A 21,428-nucleotide genomic window follows, 5' to 3' on the forward strand; every position below is an offset into this window, starting at 1 on the left:
GGTTCCCTTTGAACAGTTAGATATATTTTTTTTAAACATGGTTTCATAAAGTAGAACCTGTTGCTTCTAACAAGCCCAAGTGTTTAATGCAGATAAATCAACCCTACTGTCATTCAGAGAAACTGCATTGTCAACTAAGCACCTGCCAGAGTGGTGTAGTGGTTAAGAGCGGTGGACTCAAATCTGAAGAACCAGGTTTGATTCCCCACTCCTATATATGAAGCCTGCTGGGTGACCTTGGGCCAATCATAGTTCTCTTAGAACTCTCAGCTTCACCAACCTCACAAGGTGTCTGTTGTGGGGAGAGGAAGGGAAGGAGATTGTAAGCCGGTTTGAGACTCCATAAAGGTAGAAAAAATCAGCATTTAAAAACCAACTCTTCTTCTTCAAGTTAATTTTTATTGTGTTAATCCCATGTTTTAGAAACCTAAAATAGACAAGTAAATTGCACACTGCTAGAATTTAATTCTCCATTTTCTAGCAAGGAATGCAGTCATGACTGCCTAGATGAGGATAATAAATTTTCCAACACTGATTATAAAAACAAAGAACTCTGAATGCACAGCAGAAAACCTGAAAAGTTTGCTTGCTTAATGAGATGTTTCCAAGGTACCAGTTTAAATTAAGCATGGATCACTACTGCGAAGAGATTCAGAAAGACATCTCTACCAATAACAGCAACAAGTTGATAGCCTACCCCTTCTCTCCCCCACCCCCAATCAGTGCAGCGCTTCCCCTCTGGCCAGCTTGGTGTATAGGCTACACAGTTGGTTTGGAGACCTTTGTGTCAGGGCTAGAAGGGATTTCAAAGTCCCCCTCTGGCCAGCTTGGTGTATAGGCTACACAGTTGGTTTGGAGACCTTTGTGTCAGGGCTAGAAGGGATTTCAAAGTCCAAAGAGCTCTGAGAGCTTGTGTGGTCCTCAGGATTGAGCGTCGTGGATTTCTCTTGGAGGCTGCTCCTCTCAGTAATTGACTGAAGCTGCACAGTCTCTCTCAAAGCAGGCACTGTTGCGGTCCCCTCCTGGGCTCTGGGTCTGTATTCAGCATGGTTCTTTATACAAGATGCACCATGCTCCAAAGGCTGGCAACTCTGTGTGCCCGTTTTGTTTTCCCCGGCAGGGAGATGAGATGTGTAGAACATTGCTTTGCCTTCTGCCCTCTTCAGGGGGCTAAAATCAGGCTTCTTTTGTTCTTGGGAGGAGATGAGAAGGGTATCCACCTGGCTGTCCCAGCCTTGACTACCTTGTTCAGATATGTGGGTTGACTGAGAAGAGGTTTGGGAAGAGATGTGAGTCGAGTCGCTAAATCCGTCCTCGTCACTGAACAGACGTGGGGACTGGGGCTCGCCTGAGTCTGTGGTGGGCAAACAGCAGTCCTCATGTTCAGAGGCATCTGAATCTTCCACAGTTCGCTTAAAAAAGGCTTCCCACTTTGGTGTCTCCTTGTTAGTCTGCTGCTGGGCCCCTCTTTGCTCACAGGCAGGCTCTAAAGGAACCAGTCCTACAAAATCCTTCATGGCGGTAGGGGAGTTCACAGCATGGGGCAGAACTTCAGCTAGAGGTCTCTCTTTCCCAGTTTCCTCCTCCTCCTCCTCCTCCTCTTCACCATTGGATTCCTCACACTCTACGAAATCCACGTGGAAAGATGTAGGCATGGTAGTTGCCTTGTAGCTTGTTTCCTTAGTATTCCCTTGAGAGTTTTCAGAAGCATGTTGATTCTGCAAGGGCATAGTCTCTGGCTCCAATTTTGGAATTTTGTGTCGAACAGGAACCAAATCTGCATCAAACAGTTCATCACCACCACCACCATCTGCTAACACACACAAAAATCACCCAGGAATTTAAAGGTGGCAAGGAAACTCTGTGCCAATCTATACATGCATTCAAACTCTGTGGCGTATCTTTTCCTGCACTGTACCCACTTTGGTTTTTAGGAGAGGAGATTACCTATAACCTCCATGCATGTGGTTTTGGGAAAGCTCATCAGGGAATGGGGTTGTGTGGGGGGATCTCTTCTCCAGATGTGCTAGTTTTCTTTTTCCTAGTGTGGAGTAACCATGACATTACACCACCACCTAAGAACTAGGCCTCAGTCTCCCACCTAGGGTTACCAACTTCTAGGTGGGACCTGGAGATCACCTGGAATTACAACTGACCTCCAGACTACAAAGATCCATTCCCCTGGAGAAAATGACTGCTTTGGAAGGTGGACTCTATGGCCTTATACTGTACTGAGGTTCCTCCCTTCCCCCAATCTCCAGGGATTTTCCAACCCAGAGTTGGCAATCCTATTCCTGTCCTTAAGTGGCTTTTAGGACAGTCCTAAACAAACTGAGTTGGTGTTCTGTTTCACCTGGCTCTTGGCTACCTTCAGGTCACCTTGCAACCAGTCTACCAGTTGTTCCCCTGATACTAGTGGCCCTTTCGGATGCTGCTCCCATTGTGAAAAGGTGCAGGAGCCGCTTGTATACCATCCATGTGCAAGTAGGTATCAGTCTGGCTAAAAACAGCACCTCCATGGAAGCGTGCTCCAACACAAGCCCAGCGCCATGGGAACCTCTACAATTTGTGAACCAGGAGGAGAGACATCCTGGGGTATTTGTTAGAGAAAGACAGTACAGTCATGACACGAGCATTATTCTCTGGCACGCTTGCTAGCCCCACGTTTTCTTACCCCTGTCTGCCGAGTGCACTGGTTTAGATCTCTTCAGCGCTCCAAGTGGCTTGTAGCTCAGCTCGTGGTTTGGGCTGTACGATCTGCAGGATGGCTTTAAGCTGAGAAGAGCAACACAAGAGTTCATTCTATAGCTCTTTGGGCTCATAAAACGCTGGACGGATTTCTAATGTTCAGCTCTGCCTTCTCATATTGGTTCACTCTAAACTTACACCAATTCAAAGACATACAGCAGAAAAGAGGCAACACCCTCCTGATATAACCAGAATTACTCTGCCAGTCTTAAAGCAGAAGGCAGGAAAGTAGTGAGCCCCAGAGAGGGTGGGTGGAGATCACAGAATGGTCTTCCAGAAAGAAACAAAAAGTTTGGCATTCACATGAGGAAGCAGCCTTTTAAGGAGAGTAACAACAACATTTTGCTGTGCTGCTCAAGATATGCTTCCAATTATTAAAAGCAAAAATGAGCTGGGACCAGACTCCACTCTGACAGTAAGAGACTCATTTAGCAGAGAGAAATTGTTGGGTCCTACCCAATACTTCAAAAAAAGCAGGCTAGCTTTAATGGCTGGTGGCCAGCACCAGGACACATACCTGAGAAATTGTTTATGAAAGGCTACATCATATAAAGAGTCACCATGACATGCATTAACAGGGCCCACAGATGGAAAGACAAAGACACTTACATTTTTATAACTTTGCCCTCTGTCATCCCCACTGGAATTACATTAGGATACGCATTCACTGGCCGAATGTAGTTCAAAAAGTCCTGGATCTAGGGAAAAAAGGGGGCAGGGGTTGCTCATTGGTCATCACTAAGTGGGCTTCAATGAGACCTCATTTCATTGTTGTTTGCAACAAGCACCCCAAGTCAAGTAACTCTTCTCCCTTTCTGAAGAACAATGTTCTAAAGGGAAAGTCAGGGAGTTTGTGACTCAGGTGACTGATCCCGCTCCCGCTGTACCCCTGATGATCCCCCCACCCCCTGCCCCACTCACATGTGCAGGAACATCTGCAACAGAGCTCTTGTGCCACCAAGGACACCAAATTCTCTTCAGTGGAAGAAACATGGAAGGCAATGGAGCTCTGTGCTCTGGCTGTTCAGACACACACACCGCTCCTTTAAAAGGCTACTGTCTTTCACTTAGGAAGTCCCACATCTGTGGTAAAGCCAGCAGGATATCAAGGGGGGCTTACTACAGACAGAGTCCCTTGATAGGAATTGACACTCAATTGCCTTCCACATGACATGCCTTAGAAAGGGAAGTGGACAGGGTCAGCCCTCAGGCTACTCTGGGTGCTTTTAAATCAACCATGCTAGTATTTTTATTTTTTTGCATAACTGGGAAGCCCCTCTTCTCAATTATTACTTTGGCTGTGGGTGTCCCACTATCACTCTCCTACTCTCAGGTTTGCTGTTTGGAGTGATACGCCAACATACCTCACTGTAAGAAGAGTGAAACGAAAAGCAAGCTCTGTATGAACTCTCCCCGGTCCTAAACAGAAAAACAAACACTGTGTTTTTCTCCTGCTACTTACAATGCGTCAGTAGAAATGGCAAATCACACATTTTAAAACTATCAGAAAGCATTCAGCACTTCCTTAGGAATATGAACCCTCCACACGTCTCTAGAATTCACCTAGCAAAGGCAACACATTAAATGGAATTTCCTTCTTCTTTGAAGGAAGAAGAAACTCAAAGGAGAGATTTCTCACTGGCTATTACTCATAACAGCTAAACAGAACCTCCATGTTCAGAGGCAGTATACCTCAGATTACCAGGTGCTAGATTAAGGAACAACAACAACAAGGGATAGCCCATCTATCACGCCTTGCTTGGGACCTTCCAGATGCATCTGGCAGGCTGTTGGACCTTAAACCAATCTCCTGAAAACAAAAACAACCAACAACTGTTCTCCTGAATCAGGTAAACAGTTGTGAAGATTATTAAGCAAGCTGTACAAAGGATCAGCAAAGTAATGTTAATGCAGCTGTACAGAATTACTGTAACACACAAACACACTATATTATATACACACACAAATATAAAGACAAAAGCAAGCATGCTTTAGTTCACCTGACAATTACATTGGTTTTCCGTGTCCTTTCTCCAAACCACATTGTCGACGGCTTGATGCTAATGATGTGCAGGCGCCTCCCGTCCTGGGAAATCATCCCACAGGGAAGCCTGTTTCCTCGAAACAATTCGTCATCCTATTGGGCACAGAAAACACCAGGTCAGATCAAGCATGAGCCTGTCCCTTGCAATTCTTGGGGGAAACAGTCTGCCAAACTTGCAGGCTTGTCAAGACATGATCAGTTTTCCATGTGCCTTCCTCACTTGGGGCTGAAAAAGAATCAATCTCCCCTCTGCCACCATACTGGTTGCCTTCTGCACTAGCGTAGCCAGAATTCCTGCATGTACATTCAGCTGTACGCTAGTTTCTCTGCTCCACTGAGATGCTCTTGTGTTTGGTAGCTACCAAAGGCTGCTTTTTTATTCCTAACAGTTAAAGTAAGATTTTTTTTTTGGCCTACAGTTGATACATATGACATACTGGTTTTCACTGCACTGGAAAACATTCATGACAAAATGTTGGCTGGATAATTACTTAAAGAACAGATCTTAGAGAAAGAGGCTGGAGGAGAGGAGGGAGAGAAGAGATGCCCCCCCCCTTAGCAAGATTCACAGTAAAACCTTAACACCATTCCAAAAGCATGCTATGACTAGAATGCAAAAATCTAAAAGCACCTAAAAAATTGGTCCTGGCCCATGCTGAACAAGACAGCAAGGAGGTCTCCTTTCCCCATATACATGGGTCTGGGGCCCCACACGCTCTTTTTTCCTAACCACAGATCGCCTGAGACAGAAGCTACAATTCCTAGGTGGACGAGCACCAGTGCAGCCCAACCTGAACTGCCTGCAAAAAAAGACAAAGACTCGGGACAGACAAGAGAGAACGGGAAACATTCCCCTCATGGGCGGATTCAGGTCTCCACCTCTCCCTCCAGCCAAGCTGGTGCCTACAAACAAAGCCTATTCACCCCTTATGTTTTCACCCACACCCTCCAGGGAGCTCTGGGCTGCACAAGATGGTACTCCCTTCCTAATTTTATCTTCACAGAACCCAGTGAGGTAGGTGCAGCTCAGTGAGAGACTAGACCCCTCTCACTCAGTGAGTGGCAGGGACCAACACGGATAGCTCTTACATGTTGCCAAATGCCAGTGCCATTGATAGTTCTGCCAAACCTCAAATAAACACTGTCTGCGGCACTCACTACTGTTCACAGGCTGCCCCCTCTGCTTCTCTATGCTCCTCGAGATTGTCTGAGGCTTCTTCTCCCATTCAAACAGCTGGGGCTTAGAGAAGGCTTTTCCAGTGGAAGCTACTTGAGAGAATGCCTGCCATTCAGCCTCTTTCTTCAAGAGCTTAAGACCTACTCTCTTAGGAAAGCTTCTGCAATTAAGTATCACAACAGTACTTTTTAAAATGTGTTTTAAAAATGCTTCCACCATGCCTTTCTCTCACCATGAAAAAACGTACACAATGGTGGCTTTTCACCAGGGGTTCATTTTGATTTTCATTATTTACTGTGTCAATTTTTTAATTGTATTTTAGTTCATTTAATCAAAGGTGTGTGTGTGTGTAAAGTGCAGTCAGATACTAGTTTTATTTTCATGAGCTCTGCTATGAGTTGCTTTAAAAGAATCATTTTAAAGAATCATTTTAAAGAAGCAACCTACAACAAAAACGTGATGTGATTTTTCTAAGCCACCTGCTGTAGCTTCATTAACACAAGCTTCACTAACCACAAGCCTTGTCCAACAGCCACTGACAATTAACTTAGGCCAAACTGCTCCCTCTTTCCCTGCAGCCACACTCTGCCTGAAAGTGTTTTGAGCTGGAGCCCCTGAGACAGGAACCTGATAGCAAAGACATACGGACCCGTGGATGGCGACAGGCGTGGATCTGAGTGTGCCGATCCGAGGTAACGTGGCAGAGGATTTCGGGCATGTTTTTAAACATGTCCAATCTGTTCACATGTACCTAGGAGTTTAAAGTTTGTCTGTTATTAACGCCGATTAAGACGGTTTAATTTAGTAAAAGGTCACATCATCTTCTTCCGGGGGAAATTTCCCTGAAGGACACTGGCTAACAGGGAAATAACTGGACAAATAACAAGCACTCAGGAGACAGAACTTAAAACACTGCAGATGTTAGGTCTATGTCAGTGGTTCCCAAAGTAGGCAGTACCACCCCCTGGGGGGCAGTGGGACTACCTAGGGGGGCACTAAGAGGCGGGCCCCTTCAACTATGTTGTTGGATAGGGTAAGAGCGCTGGGGTTGGGTTTGTGGAACCAAGGGGGCAGTGGCCCGAAAAGTTTGGGAACCACTGGTCTATGTGCTGAGTGCTGAATAGGCACCAGTTGCACTTGTGCAAATTGCAAAAAGACAGGTTATAAATACCTAAATGTTACTGGCCTTGCCTGCAAGCAGAAGACACTGTTTTTTTGGGTTACTTCTGCTGAAAAGTTTAATTTCAGTCCATTGTTGATCTTGTTCTATGAGCAGTCTTTCCCCCATACATTCCCCTTCCTGTTCTAATAATGATTTTATTTGCTTCATTTATGTCCTGCCTCTCTGCCTAAAGGGCATCCAAAGTGGCTTACATCATTCTGCTCTCCCCCATTTTATCCTCACAACTACCCTGCATGGAAGGTCAGGCTGAAAAAGAGTAGCTGGACCAAGTCACCCAGTAAGTTCCGTGGCTGCATCATCAGGATGCAACCATCCTGATCAACAGAGTTCGACACCCTTGCTCTGACCCTACCCTGGCTCCCTAGCAGCTCTTCCTTACATATAACACAATGACTCAGCCTGACATCCTTAAAGCACCAGATTTTTAAATTTTATTGCATGCTTTAATTTTATTGCATGTTCTTTAGGGAACTGCAGAAGTGAAAAGATGCATATCAATGGAAAAAGCAAACTCTTAACTTGCAGAAAAGTTCTCTTACTAAGCTCCTATATACTATTTTAATAAGAAGTGTGCAATCCATTTGGAAGAAGGGAATAACTCCTCCCCAATATTAGTGGACGACATTTGTTCCAACGCATTTAGGCCTCCTCTTCTTTCTCCTAACCCCTTCTTAATGCATGGAATTGCTCACTTTGACCTACTTAGCTGTTTCTACCTACAAAACTCTTCTTCCTTACACCCTGACACTACAGCTCTCCCTCCCTCAGCATGCTTCATTTTCTTCACTCCTGTTCTCTATTTATAGCATATTAATCAGGAGGAGATGTGTAAATGTGTAGATGCACCTCCAATGTGTGAGAGACTGGCCCTCCTTCAGTCTCTTCACATGGGTCTTTCCTGGCCTAAGTTGCCAGGTCACTGCCAGCTTCTACCCCATTCAGAAGGAAGTGCGGTTGAAAGGCAATCTTACCCTGACACCAAGCTCCTCACTTAGGTTTGTGAACAAATATTCGTAGCCGTAAGCCGCTTTGCAGTTCAGCCAGACCACATGATAGGGACTCAGAGTGATCCAGCTTCGCACCAGCTCTAAGATGCCCTTCATACATTCCTCCTATTAGAAAGAGAGGCAGGAAGTGGGGGTGAGAAAAAGAATAAAAATACTTGGGGTGAGTATCAAGCCACAAAGGATACTGTGGATCACAGGAGAATCGATTTAACCCAGAGCTGATGTATGGCATCATCTACCAATCGGTGGAGGGGGTGCCCCAAATGGTGTCTGCACACTTGGACCCCCACCACTTGGAAGAAGGCAGGTATTCCCAGCTGGGTACAACAATGTATGGCACTGAAAACCTGTGTTCTCTGTATACCAGAACCTCTAGTAGGGGCTCAGCTGGTACATGCTTATGTCTCCCCATCTTCAGACCCATTCCACTAGGCAGGTATCTGTTACACTGAGAAAGGTATTTTGTCCCTCCAAGCAAGCTACACTCATCACCTTCTGAATCTGGCTGGTAGCTGCAGGGACCCAGGAGTGATACCGGTCACCTTCCACCCGGCTGGGCAAGAACGGAGCCACTGCAATACATCGATCACCCCCTCATGAGGCTGTACCAAGCAACTGCTGGTAGTCACTGGAGAACTGACCCTTCAGGTTCACCCATTTTCGTTCAAAAATTTCAGGGCTTTCTTTTGTACATCCACACAAACCTGCAACACCTACATATTTCTATAAGATGAAGCCACTTTTTAAAAAAAATCATATGAGCAAACTGATCAACCCTTATATAGCATTAGAAGCACATGGATCTTCCTAACATTAGCATCAGGACGTCAGTCTCACTAGCCTCTGTGTGGCACAAGTTTTATTTATTTACTTAATTTATACCCCACTTTTCTTCCCAGTGGGAGAAGAAGTGGCTTACAACATGCTCCCTTCCTCCATTTTATCCTAACAACCACCCTGTGAGGCAGGTAAGGCCAAGAGTGCATGACGGGCCCAAGGCCATACAGCAAGCTTCTATGGCAGAGTGTCTCCCAGATGCTAGTCAAGCATTCTAACCATTACACGACACTGGTTCTCAGACCAAAGCCTGCTCTCAAAGATCTTTTTAAGCTGGAGATGCTAGAGAATGAAGCTGGGACCTTTGAAATACAAAACACATGTTCTATTGAGTTCTGTACTACAACAATAATGGCCAGGGACATTTTTTAAATATGTACAATAGCCTACAAACAAGACTAATAAGTAAACCTGACCAGTCAAGCCACACTGTAGACAAAGTTGAACAGGAGTCCAGTGGCACCTTAAAGACCAATAAAATTTATGCCAACATAAACTTTCATGAGTCAGAGGGAAAGTGAGCGCTGACACACAAAAGCTAAAGCAGGTATAAATTTCGTACATCTTTAGGAAACGTTGGGATGTGACGTCACCCCATGGGTCAGGAATGACCCGGTGCTTGCACAGGGGACCTTTACCTTTTTAAAGGGCCCCTGGACATCTGCCTCATTCTGCTGCAGCAGTCTAGGATGGCTACCCTCTGGAACTGCTGGCAAGCATAGTGTCTGAGAGTCCAAGACAGAGTGATTCAGAAATCATTCAGAAAACTGAAAATATGGATATCAAAAATGGCCAGCCAGAACTCTCAGGCTAGCAACAAGGATTTTCACTCTTTTTCCACTTACCCTGCTCGGTATCTGATAAAATTTTGGATCGCAGAAAGTGGTATCTAAATACACGCTCTGGATGTCTTTCACTCTGAAAGAAAGAATTTTGATACTGCTATAGCCCTATCAGCTGCAGGCAAATCAAGATTTTGATGGCAATCAAAACTGTTTTTGCTTTCAGAACAGAGCAAGCCAAAAGAAACCACGATTTTCTTTGGAGCAGGTAGACCTGGAAAGTTTATGTTCTATTGTAGACATGCCACACATTGGTTTTCTCCACTCTCATCCCACCTTATCCTTCCCTAATTCTTTTTATGGTTCTGAGAGAAATAAATGTTCTGGAATTTGCACATCTCTGGGTCACAGACTCTGTGTTTCCAGCATAAGGGGGGGGGGCTGAGGGCACCTTTTGTCCCCAGGGACTGGGGAAGCCATCCGTCTCCTCATGAATTTCCACTGGATCAGAAATGAACATCAATGTTTTGGGGTGACGTCACTAGGTTGGTGAGCTCATCCAAGTCATCAAATAAGGACTAGAAAGCATGGATCACTGTGGTAAGGGAGGGAGGCCAGTGGGAAGTAACTGCTCTACTCAGCAATGCAACTGCCAACATACCAGGCCTGGTAGCAGAAAAGTTCTTCAGCTTTTCTCCCCCATGGCCAAGAGTGTCCAGGATGCTTTGGGAAAGCTCCTCAAACATGATCATATCCTGCACCCAGGAAACAGCGAGAATGCATCTCAAAAGCTATGAGCCCATGAAGCTGCCTTATACTGAATCAGACCCTTGATACATCAAAGTCAGCGGCAGCGGCTCTCCAGGGTCTCAGGAAGAGGACTTTCACATCACCTACTTGCCTAGTCTCTTTAACCGGAGAGGCTTTCTCCCCATCAGGAGTAGCCACCAGATCTGGGATGGTTAAGCTGCATGATGTACTATGGCAGCAGTGTTTGACACAGAAGTCAGGATGCTCAGGTAGGATGCAGAACCCAGCTGCAATGCCACAAGCCCCTCTAGGGTTGCCTTTTTTGGCTATCTTTTGGAAGCGCTTGCTGTGACTGTGCATACATAGAAAGAAAGTCAGCTACAGCTCCTGCATCTCTTTGTAAGCGTGCTGAGAGGAGGTCAGTCAGCTGTGGAGGGGATTCCTCCATCACTCTGACTCTTGCCTTGTTCCTCCCTACAGGGGCCATACTGGTGCTCAGTTTATGTTCCTTGTTCCCTCCGGTCTGGTGTCTAGGGTCGTGATGAGATCATAACTCCAGCTCCCCTTCTTCCTGTCATGTAACTGATGTCACACATGCCTGCAGCTAAGTGAGCCCTGAGTCTGGAAAGGCTGAAGACCACTGGACCATGGGTCATGGCCAGGGTGAAGGGAGGCATCAAGCAGATACTGCCTGATATGTTCAGGGCTTCCCAGCAGTGACAGCAAGCTGCCAACCAGGCCAGAGGATCCCAAACTATCTTGTCACACATGCTAGGAGCTGTTGACTCCATGACTGTCAAAGGGGTGGTTGACTTCTCCACAGGCCCTCTAGATCCCATGACACCTTATATTATATAATCATATATTCCATCCCTGGCTTCTTCAGTGAAAAGGATTTTATTCAGCCAGGCACGGAAAGACCTGGTAGGGGAGATTGTCATATGCAGCAGACAGCCATATGCTAGACTGACATGGAATAAGGAAGCTTTAGGGCCATCCTCAAAACTGCTGTGCTGGCAGAAACTTACTTTGCAAAGACCCCAGCCAAGCAGAGCTCCAAGTATCTGCCCGTTACAGCTGTCTACCACCAACCCCATGTGGAATTCCACAGTACGATGAAGCCACACCATAAGGTTGGATGACCCTTACCTGTTTCCTGAATGCAAAAGTTCCATTCTGGCTGCTTCTCCTTTCGCAAGCCTGAAGTCCCCCGTGTACAGCACAGTGCCGTTTCCACCTTGAAACAGAAACCTGCCAACAGAAACACAGACTTGTGTTTCAGCAACTTGTCCAGGGCTCACTCAGCCAAACAGATGGCCTCCTGCTGTCAGTCAGATCAACTAGGAGATCCCTCAAGGGGGAATGCAGTTCTCTCCCCCTTCAAACACTCCTCTAGGCCACCAAGGCCTGACCCTGCAAAGTGAGCCGCAAGGCCCTGTTCCCTTACTCCACGCAACTGGTAACCTCTTGCACCACCTATGGCTGGGCAAACCCTCAGGAGGAGGAGCACACCATTCTGCCCCCAGCCCTTGATCCAAGGTCTGCCAAGGCGAGACTTGGAGATGGGCTGTCCTCCTCTTCCTCCAATTAGGACTCATCCTCCCACGCGACACCAGGGCGGCCCATGAGAACAGCCTTGCAGGTTTATTCAAGCAGTCTGGGACAATACAAAAACTGAGAATGCTTCCCAATTAGGTCCCACACGGGACCAGCTCTGCTGCAAAGCACACAAGCCAGATAAGGATGGTTCTTAGCATTACAGTAAAATTACAAAAGAAGGCCGAGGAAAAAAAGAATAAGTTGCAGTCAGGCATACCCAACTTCAGCTGAGTAAATGGGATCCAGTTTAAAGGTATGTACAAATCTAGCGCACCCAAGCACTAAATATTTATGCCACACATGGGGTGAGGGGTGGGAATGGATCACAAAGCTAAAGCAGTCACATTATATCATATGACTGCATTAAACATACACCTGCTTTTCTTTGTCATCTTTATATAGTGTCTTGTGGCTGATGGAACTTGCTATTAAGTATTTGGAGAAAGAAAGAAAACATACATGACTGAACCCGGGCAGTGGCCGGCTGGCAGAAGCGTCACCACTATATCTTCTTTCTGGACGGCAACAAAAGAAAACATACAACACAAAACGCAGTTACTAGAATTGAAGGCACACAGACAACCATGTTCCATAATGGTTAGAGGCATGGACTGGGAGACCCAGGTTCAAATGCCCACTCTGCCATGAAGTTTGCTAGATGATCTTGGGGCAGTCTCTCGCTCTCAGCCTAACCTAACTCACAGGGTGGCTGTGAGTATAAAATTTGTGTGGGGGGGGGGGGGAGAGAGAGAACGGTGTATGCTGCCTAAATTTTTCCCAATAAGGGTAGAATAGAGATGGATGGACAGAGAGTAGCTATCATCAGATTGGGATTTAGTAGTCCTCGCAAAGTAGAGACAGCGAGGCAGATATTCCTTCGTTGGTCCATTTATGAAGGTCTCTTTCATCCCTTTCCTTAACCACAGACAAGGAAGAAAATTGAAAACCCCAAAGTGGGCTTAAAAAGAAGGGGGAGGCAGCATCTAAACACAGAAGTAAAACTGGACAACCAGCTTCCATATCCGAGGCAACAGGTGTTAATTTATAGTCCAGGCTCCCATTTCATCTACTGAAGGGAATATTTTGATACAATGTTAAACAGCCAAACAGAATTGACTACTGAATGCCAGAGTGGCGTAGTGTTCAGAGTATCAAACTTGGATCTGGGAGACTCAGGTTCAAATTCCCACTCTACCATGGAAGCTTACTGGATGAGCTTGGGCCAGTTACATAGTCACAGCCAGACCTACCTCGCAGGGTTGTGTTGTGTATAAAATGGAGAAAGGGAAAACTTTTTTAGCCATTTTGGGTCCCCATGGAGGGGGGAGAAAGGCGGGGTATAAATGAAATAATTTAATAATAAAGTAACAGATACCTCACCAGAGGCTTCCTCAACTAGAGAAATCTGAGTCGGCGTTTCAACTTCTAGAGAAACCTGTGTTGGAGAGAAATAAGGACAAAAAATGGAGCATATTATTAAAAAGACACGAGTCACTTTTAAGGTGAACTGGATAATTTGTTTTACGGCTCCACATGCTAGAACCAGGACTCAAATGGCATCAATGGGCTAAGAGTGGTTGCTTCTAGGAACATGGAACCAGATCACACAACCACATTTAGAAAGACAAATTAGTACCTCTGTCCCTCCTTTCCCAATCACATCCCTTCCTTTTCCTTGCCGTCCTCAAGAGTTCCCCCCAAAAGCTCTACAGAAACTATCAGACAGGTCAGGTCTAAGAAATTGTTGGGAGCTTCCCACTGCATAAAGAATCATTCCTTGTCTTTAATACCCTGAAAGTACAGGGAACAGAACAGGAATAACCATGAGGCTCAAAAGTTAGTTCAACGCAAAGGAGCCCTAGAAAAAAATCAGAGACTCTCTCTCTTTGTGCAGCTCATTTGACAGTATGATAATATAGTTGATGGGTGACATGAAGTACAACTTCAGATTCAGAAGAGCAATTAGGTGAATCTTCTTCTAGACATGGTACAGTAAGCTGCAGCCAATGCGCCTGCCAGTATTACCAAAGAAGGAGGTGAGCTTACAATGTGGTTCTCCCAGAACTTGTATTTTGGATTAGTCAGTAGCAATTCCCTCGTCACAGGAGAACAGTACAAACAAACTTTCAGGCTGCAAAGACAGAGTAAAAGAAATGAGAACAGCTTCAAAAACAAAACTTGCACAATTGTCTGTGGGGTAGGGGAGATGTCAAAACCCCCACTGGGTATATCAAAGTCCATTTAGATCCCAAAAATGATATATCACAATTGGAGTTCCAGATGCTAGCCACTCTCCCTGTTAGATCCCATTTTTATTCTTATTCCTTAATTCAGTTCAGGATTTGCCCATCATCCCCTGCCTCCACATTTACTATCCATAAGAGCTTAGACAGGTCTCCAAAGTCCATAATAATTAAGTATACCACAACCTATAATGACAATCTTACCTCCCAATCAACGTACATAGTCAGAAATACCTCCTAGTTACTAATGAAAATACTCTATTCCACATAAATGTCAAGTTATCTAGTTGCAAAACTGGGAACATCTGAATATGCAATTTGCTGCTTAAAATAGTGCTAGGGTACATTGATCTATCAAGTGTATAAGGACATACTCTGCACTACAATTCCTTCCAAACAAATCTGATGTGGGTTCCCTCCTTTTCTGGCAACAGGTAAAGTTAAAAGAAATTTCTGTTCATACTGACCAAAATTATAGGCTGTTCATTATTTACCGTAACTTATTTAAGTTGTTGGGCTGTTGGTTTTGGAGAAGGATTTGATCCAAATGGCAATTCTTAATGGATAAACAAATGCTGGAAAACCACAAGAGCAAGGGGAGAAAACAAGCCATACAGACGGTTTCGTCATATAATAATTTCAGGGGTAATTTCTAGTATTTACTGTGTTAGCTGCTAGTAACTCTCCTTTGGCAACAGTTGGTACACGTCCTTTACCTGCATGCTAGCCTTCTTTTCAGTGCAGGAGCTCTGAGCCCTTTCATGTGATCTAAAACATTCAATTAAGAAAAGATCTTTGTTAGAAAATTATTATACTCTGAACATCTGCAATCTTGTGGTTTAACAATAACTCAGTAAAAGCAGATACCAGCACCCATTTAAAGCTTAATAGGACCCATAGACAAGTGGTTTTATGTAGCTAGCTATTGATTTGCTCATTGTACTTAATAACTCACAAGGACCAACACATATTGGAATAAGCAAGCTTTTAAATTACCCAGACCTCTATGTCAACTGTACAATATCATAATCAAGACAACGCAAAGCAGTTTCATCCCGAAAATCGGAACCCTTGTATTGTTGCTACAAAGCAAATTTTCTTTAAACTACCTTTCTCCACAAGAGGCTCAAGGTTACAGTGTCAAACTACATCCAAAAACAAAATAACTAAAAACAGCACTTGAAATTAGTGGGCTTAGACTGAAGCAGCTCAACATAGAATCACACTAAGATACCCGAACAGCTATTTAATACAGAAAGATTCTTCTAAACTGTTTTGGCTCACAGTGGTGTCAGAATAAAAGAAAAAAGGAGCTTTCCCTGACAGATTCAGCTGTCAATTGAACTGATTATTCCTTCTCCAATAAGAGAAAAGCCACAGGGACACACTCTCCAAGGTGGAGCCCATTCCTCCTAACCAAAGCAGACAAGCCCCTTGTTGAGATTGCAAATAAGGAAAGATAATTTTAAATTTATTACATTTTCAACTCTAACAAAGACTCAAGATGGGTTAGAGTTATACAAGCGAGGGGACCACAAAACTCACAGGGGGGAATCCCATTTCCCCACCCCTCGCCATCTGGCATGACTCACCTTGGAGCCCAGCTGTAGCAGTGTCTGGGAGCTACCCGGAGCCTGGAGCAGCCCCCAGCATCTGCCGCCGCTGCCACCACCACCACAGCCAGGCCCAAGGCAGCTCCTAGGCTCTGCTACCACCACACGCCATTGCCACTGGGCTCCATGGTTTCACTGCTGTCAAAGCTGAGCCCTCTCCTGAGCTCCAGCATTGTTTGTAGAGTACCCAAGCCAGGTCAGTAAACTCAAACCACCATTACAATTTAAAAGTTTGATTAAAGAATAAAAGTTCAAAATTATTAAAACACAGGTTTACAGAAATCTTAAGGCATGCTGGCAAGGAAAATAACAAAGCAAATGCTAACTAAATATATTCACTACACAGTTACATAGTTCATGACATAGCTATAGATGTTTAAGCTGGTTCAGGTCGTTCTTGGTTGCATTGAGGCATTGTGATACTTGTAAGGCAGAGTAACAGGAATGGCAAAAGAAGATTATTCACTGTGAGGCATGGCTGAACTTATGGTAAAATGAACCTGAGTCAGATGACCTATAACTCCCAATCAAAGTTGTTACCAGGGAGACGTCTCTGGATGGTTCAGGCTGGTCTAGGCCAAAATAAGGTTCTCAGGAACAAGATCATTCCCCCCTCCATCTTCCCATAGATCACTGGTTCCCAACCGGGGGTCCACGGACCCCCAGGGGTCCGCGAGAACTAAATTAAGGTCCGCGAAACAACGTTATAAACCCATAATAAATTAATATTTTCAATTAAAAGTTCTCTATTATAAAAATATATTCAAATATTATTCTAAGTTTAATGTTTAACAGTTATGATTAAAGTTTATTTTCAAATTCTCAGAATTTTTATTTTGAACCTTGGGGTCCCTGCACCGAACAAAAAAGTCCTAGTGGTCCCTGGTCAAAAAAAGGTTGGGAACCACTGCCATAGATGAATCGAATCACCCAATTAAGCTGGTATGCAGTACTGTTCTTGAACACGTTATCTGCTGGGATAACTATCTGCAGGTGCAGCTTGTCAGCTATGAGCTCAGCTAGGCTTCTGTGAACTACAAAGCAAATTCTAGGCACACAAAATGGAGAATAAACTGATGTCAAGCTAATGTTAAGAACCAAATGGTTCGTTCTTCTGTCTTCACAACTGCTGCCGCAGGGCCCCTTCCAGCTTACCAACAGCAAGTTTTATTTAATTTGGGAGGATCCATGGATTTAGATAGCTGCAAATGGGGACCACATTTGGGAGATGTAGATAAAAACAATATCATTTGCGTACCAACATCAGAATTCTCCCCAGTTAAAAGGATGGGCAAGCAGACAGACAGTGGGTTTGGAAAATTCCTGGCCAGCAAATGTTAGCACCTCTATAGCAGATTTTAAGATTAAGTTTGGACTTCATATTTAGCTAGAGAAATCGGAGGTTTCATTCCATCTGCTCTTAAACTATACTTGGCTAAAACCTTACCCCAACTTATGTACGAAGCATAACTAGGAACATTCAGTAACTTCGTAATACTAGAAAGAGTCCAATCAAAATTTCTAAAGGCCCTGTTTAACACACCCAAATGTACTCCCAATGTGGTTCTGAGATGTGAGGCTGGTCTGCATAGGATTGAAACTAAGGTTTGGATAAATGCTATCAATTATTGGTTAAAAATCCACTTAAATCCAACTGGGCCATTAACACAGTTTTTATCCTCTGTACCATATTCATCATGGTCTGATAGGATCATCAAAAAATTATTTACAATTGGTTTTGATCCACAAAATCTGATGGGACTGAAGACGTCCATCAACGTCTCATTGATAATTGAGTTTCAAAATGTCAACATCCTTCTTCCTAACTACTTTAAAAACCTCAGGTCATGGACAGGCAGTTATTCAGCCACTTATCGAACCTTAATTACTTCCCCAACATTAAGATGGGCCTTTTCTAGGTCCCGATTTGATGCCCTTCCATCTGCTGTACTCTCAGGAAGGTTTCTTCATTGCCCAAGAGAGACACGGAAATGCTCTTTGATGTGGTAAACAAGGGTTCGTGGGGGGAGAGAGAGACCAGAGATCGTTATTTCAAGAAAACAGTTTATTTGCAGCTGCTGACTCAGAGGCCCTAATGGGCAGAAATCTCTGAGCCCCGATCATACTGAGGAAGGGATATTTATCCAAATTCAAGATATGACAACCTATCAACATTCAGGGTAGAGCTGATAACACTCTAGACATCGAGGCGGCAGTAGAGTAACAGTAGAATAACAGTTTCACCCAGTTCTTGTTATGGTTTACTGTAACCCTCCATGACTCTTGCCCCAATTCCTTAGCACACAGACATACACACACAGAGATATCCTGCCCAGCAACAAGCTATTCCCTTGCTGTCCTAATACATTTCAATACATTTACAGAAAGGAAAAGAGATTATTACCAATTGCTAAATCAGTGGATCTTCCATAGTCAGGGGAAGTCTACCTTGCTGTCTCATTTTGATCCATGGATACAGTGGAGATGCTAGCACATATTTTGCTCCATTGTGAACATTATGGTGATGCCGGAAATTGTTCAATCACTCCCCTCCTATCTCGATTTGTACACTCTTACACCTCTGAGGCCTCCATGGTAGAATATCTACTGGAAAATAGGGTGACTTATATTTCATAGCAAAATTTGCTGGCAACAAGGTGTTTATGAAGAACAAAGACCTTATGGGCAAACCTTCAGATGCTGTAAGTGGGAGTTGTATAATTTTAACATAGGATGTATATTTTGTGCCAGCCTTTGGCTGTAATAAATTTGTAAAAAAACCCTGCTAGACAGAGAAATCAGTCTTTTAATTGCAGAAAAGTAAAGGCGTATCATATCTAATCAGTCTGTCTCAACCAGCAAGGTGAGCTTGTCCACAAAACTACTTCCCCCAAACAAAGACATAGTCCACACCATAAAATGCTGTTCATATGTAAGAAACACATTGGGAAGTGCCATGGCTTAGAGCACCCGCTTCGCATACACAAGGTCCCAGATTTAATCCCCAGCATCTCCAGTCAAGTCACGAGAACCGATGCTGGCTAGAGCAGACAATCTTGAGTTGGAGATTAATGATGCAAGTGGCCTGGCCCAGTATAAGGCAGCGTCACGCACTTGCACAGCAAGCACCCGTTGATACCAACAGAGAGAGCAGCACGTGCTCTGCTCCGGCTGCTCTGTTACCCTGCACGCAGCGGGCGTGGTGGGGGGGCCAGGGGGGAGTCTCACCCTTGTGGCAATGGGACAGGAAGTAAGCGCGGGCTCGGAGGTTGTCTCGATCGAAGCGGTCTATGGAGAGCGACGGGTACTCCCGCATCCGGCCCCCGAAGCTGCTCATGGCTCTGCCCGGAGATCAGGGAATTTCCCGCGGCTGCATAACTCTCACTTCCGCCCGGCTTTTTCCGGGTCTCCACCCATTGGCCGAGCCCAGCCCAATCACCGAAGCGCACCCGACTCCTCGAGCTGACGTCATCCCGAACAGGCGAGACGGGAAGTCGGAGGAGGTTCGTGGCCGCGCGCGGCGGTTATAAAGAAAAGCCCGCTAGTGATTAAGTAGTCGTTATTAATAATTTAAAAAAAACCCGGCAATTATTCTTATTGCAGCGGTGCCTCTAAAAGGGACCCGGCCTTTCTTTCACAGTCCCAAGCTCTGTCGCCTCTGCCGGGTGAACAGGCAGGTCAATCTGCGGTTGGGTCTGTGTAGGTTGGTCCCTGATTGGCTGCTTTGGACAGCGCCTTCTCAAGAGCACCTGTCCGATTGGCTACTTAGCGTAGCGTCCGCCCCCTCGCGTGGCTCCTATTGGTTGGAATGAGACGGTGCCGAGGACGCCAAGCGGTTGCTAGGCTGCCGCGTAACCGCTGCGACCCGCAGTTTGAAAAGAGACGCGGCGTGAGGTGCGAGCAAGGAAGCCGTTGTGAGGAGGGAAGCGGCTTTTCCTTTTCGGAAGGCGCGGTGGCTACGAAGGGAACAGCGACGGTGCAAAAAACAGGCAAGATTTAAAAACGGCACATCTGTCTTCCTCTGAAGGAAAAACATAAAGGCGCCTCCTTGTTTGGGAGCCTTATCAGCTCCACCCCCAAACCGGCCTACACCGCCCCTTCTGCTGCCTCGATTACGGGGAGGGGGGGGGAGGCGGGTGTTGACACGTGGGGTTAGGCTTGTTGTTAGAGTATGGCCGGGCTTCATTCGTTGTATGTATCGTAGAGGATTGGTTGGTTGTCCTCTAACCGAGATAGCACAAGTTAGCCCGATCTCGGAAGCTCAGCAGGGTCGGACCTGGTTAGTATTTGCATGGGAGGCAAGAAAAGCAATTCCAATGTCGCTGGTAAGAGTTGATTGTGTGTGTTAAGTGCCGTCAAGTCGCTTCCGACCCATGGCGACCCTGTGAATCAAAGTCCTCCAAAAGGGCCTATCTTTGACAGCCTTGCTCAGATCTTGCAAACTGAGGGCTGTGGCTCCCTTTATTGAGTCCATCCATCTCTTGTTGGGTCTTCCTCTTTTTCTGCCGCCCTCAACTTTTCCTAGCATGATGGTCTTTTCCAGTGACTCTTGTCTTCTCATAATGTGACCAAAATACAATAGCCTCAGTTTAGTCATTTTAGCTTCTAGGGTCAGTTCAGGCTTGATTTGATCTATAACCCACTGATTTGTTCTTTTGGCCGTCCACGGTATCGGTAACACTCTCCTCCAACACCACATTTCAAAGGAGTCTTCTTTCTTCCTATCACCTTTCTTCAATGTCCAGCTTTCACACCCATGCATAGTAATAGGGAATACGATGGCATGAATTAACTTGATCTTGGTGGCCAGAGTTAGGCAATGGCAAACCACCTTCGTTAGTCTCTTTCCTTGAAAACCGAATAGGGTCGACATAAGTTTGCTGCAAAAACAAACAAACAAAAAACTCACCTCTTTAAGTGATACAAGTGTGTATGCACCTTCCTCTTTAACTGCCCACAGAGAACTTCCAGAGTAAAAAGAAAACTAAAGAGTCTAGAGGCACATCTTAAGAACTAAGGAAATATCAAGAAAGCAGAGTTTTGCTGAAAGGAAATATTATTTAAGGTGCCAGCAGACTAACAGTGCTGTGCTATTCCTATTAAAACTGAAGCACAAACAATAATGTGCAGATATCAACCTGATTTTTTAAGTACAAGGTCTCATTTGATTTAGGTTTTTAAAATGAAATTTAGAGTATGTTCTTTGCTCTCAAGTTAAAACTTCAGGGCGAACTCATGATGAAGTGCATCGGTTCATATTTGCACACATGTTAACGAAAGGGAGTCTTGTGACAACTTAAAGACAAACAATTATTGTGTTAGCCTTTAAGGAACCACAAGGTTCATTTTGCTTTTGCTACAGCAGACTAACAGGGCTCCCCCTTTTACTTCAGTTTCTCTCATTTATGTTTTAGTGTGTCCTATTCCTGCTTCTTTCTCCAACGT

The 21,428-nt window shown here is 44.9% G+C and overlaps 1 protein-coding gene across 1 annotated transcript; it reads right to left on the reverse strand.

Annotated features, from left to right (window-relative positions):
* Positions 1 to 839: 839 nt before the first annotated feature.
* DCLRE1C (DNA cross-link repair 1C) lies at positions 840 to 19,320 on the reverse strand. Its single transcript, XM_056846469.1, has 14 exons — positions 19,212 to 19,320; positions 15,087 to 15,138; positions 14,174 to 14,258; positions 13,503 to 13,562; positions 12,587 to 12,642; positions 11,678 to 11,779; positions 9,842 to 9,914; positions 8,124 to 8,264; positions 6,619 to 6,720; positions 4,749 to 4,885; positions 4,113 to 4,167; positions 3,358 to 3,446; positions 2,675 to 2,775; positions 840 to 1,810 (listed from the first exon to the last, which is right to left on the reverse strand). Exons 1-14 carry the CDS (start codon positions 19,318 to 19,320, stop codon positions 840 to 842), a joined length of 2,133 nt encoding a protein of 710 aa, XP_056702447.1.
* Positions 19,321 to 21,428: the final 2,108 nt, after the last annotated feature.

Source organism: Euleptes europaea, chromosome 3 (assembly GCF_029931775.1).
Source record: "Euleptes europaea isolate rEulEur1 chromosome 3, rEulEur1.hap1, whole genome shotgun sequence".
NCBI lineage: Eukaryota > Metazoa > Chordata > Lepidosauria > Squamata > Sphaerodactylidae > Euleptes > Euleptes europaea.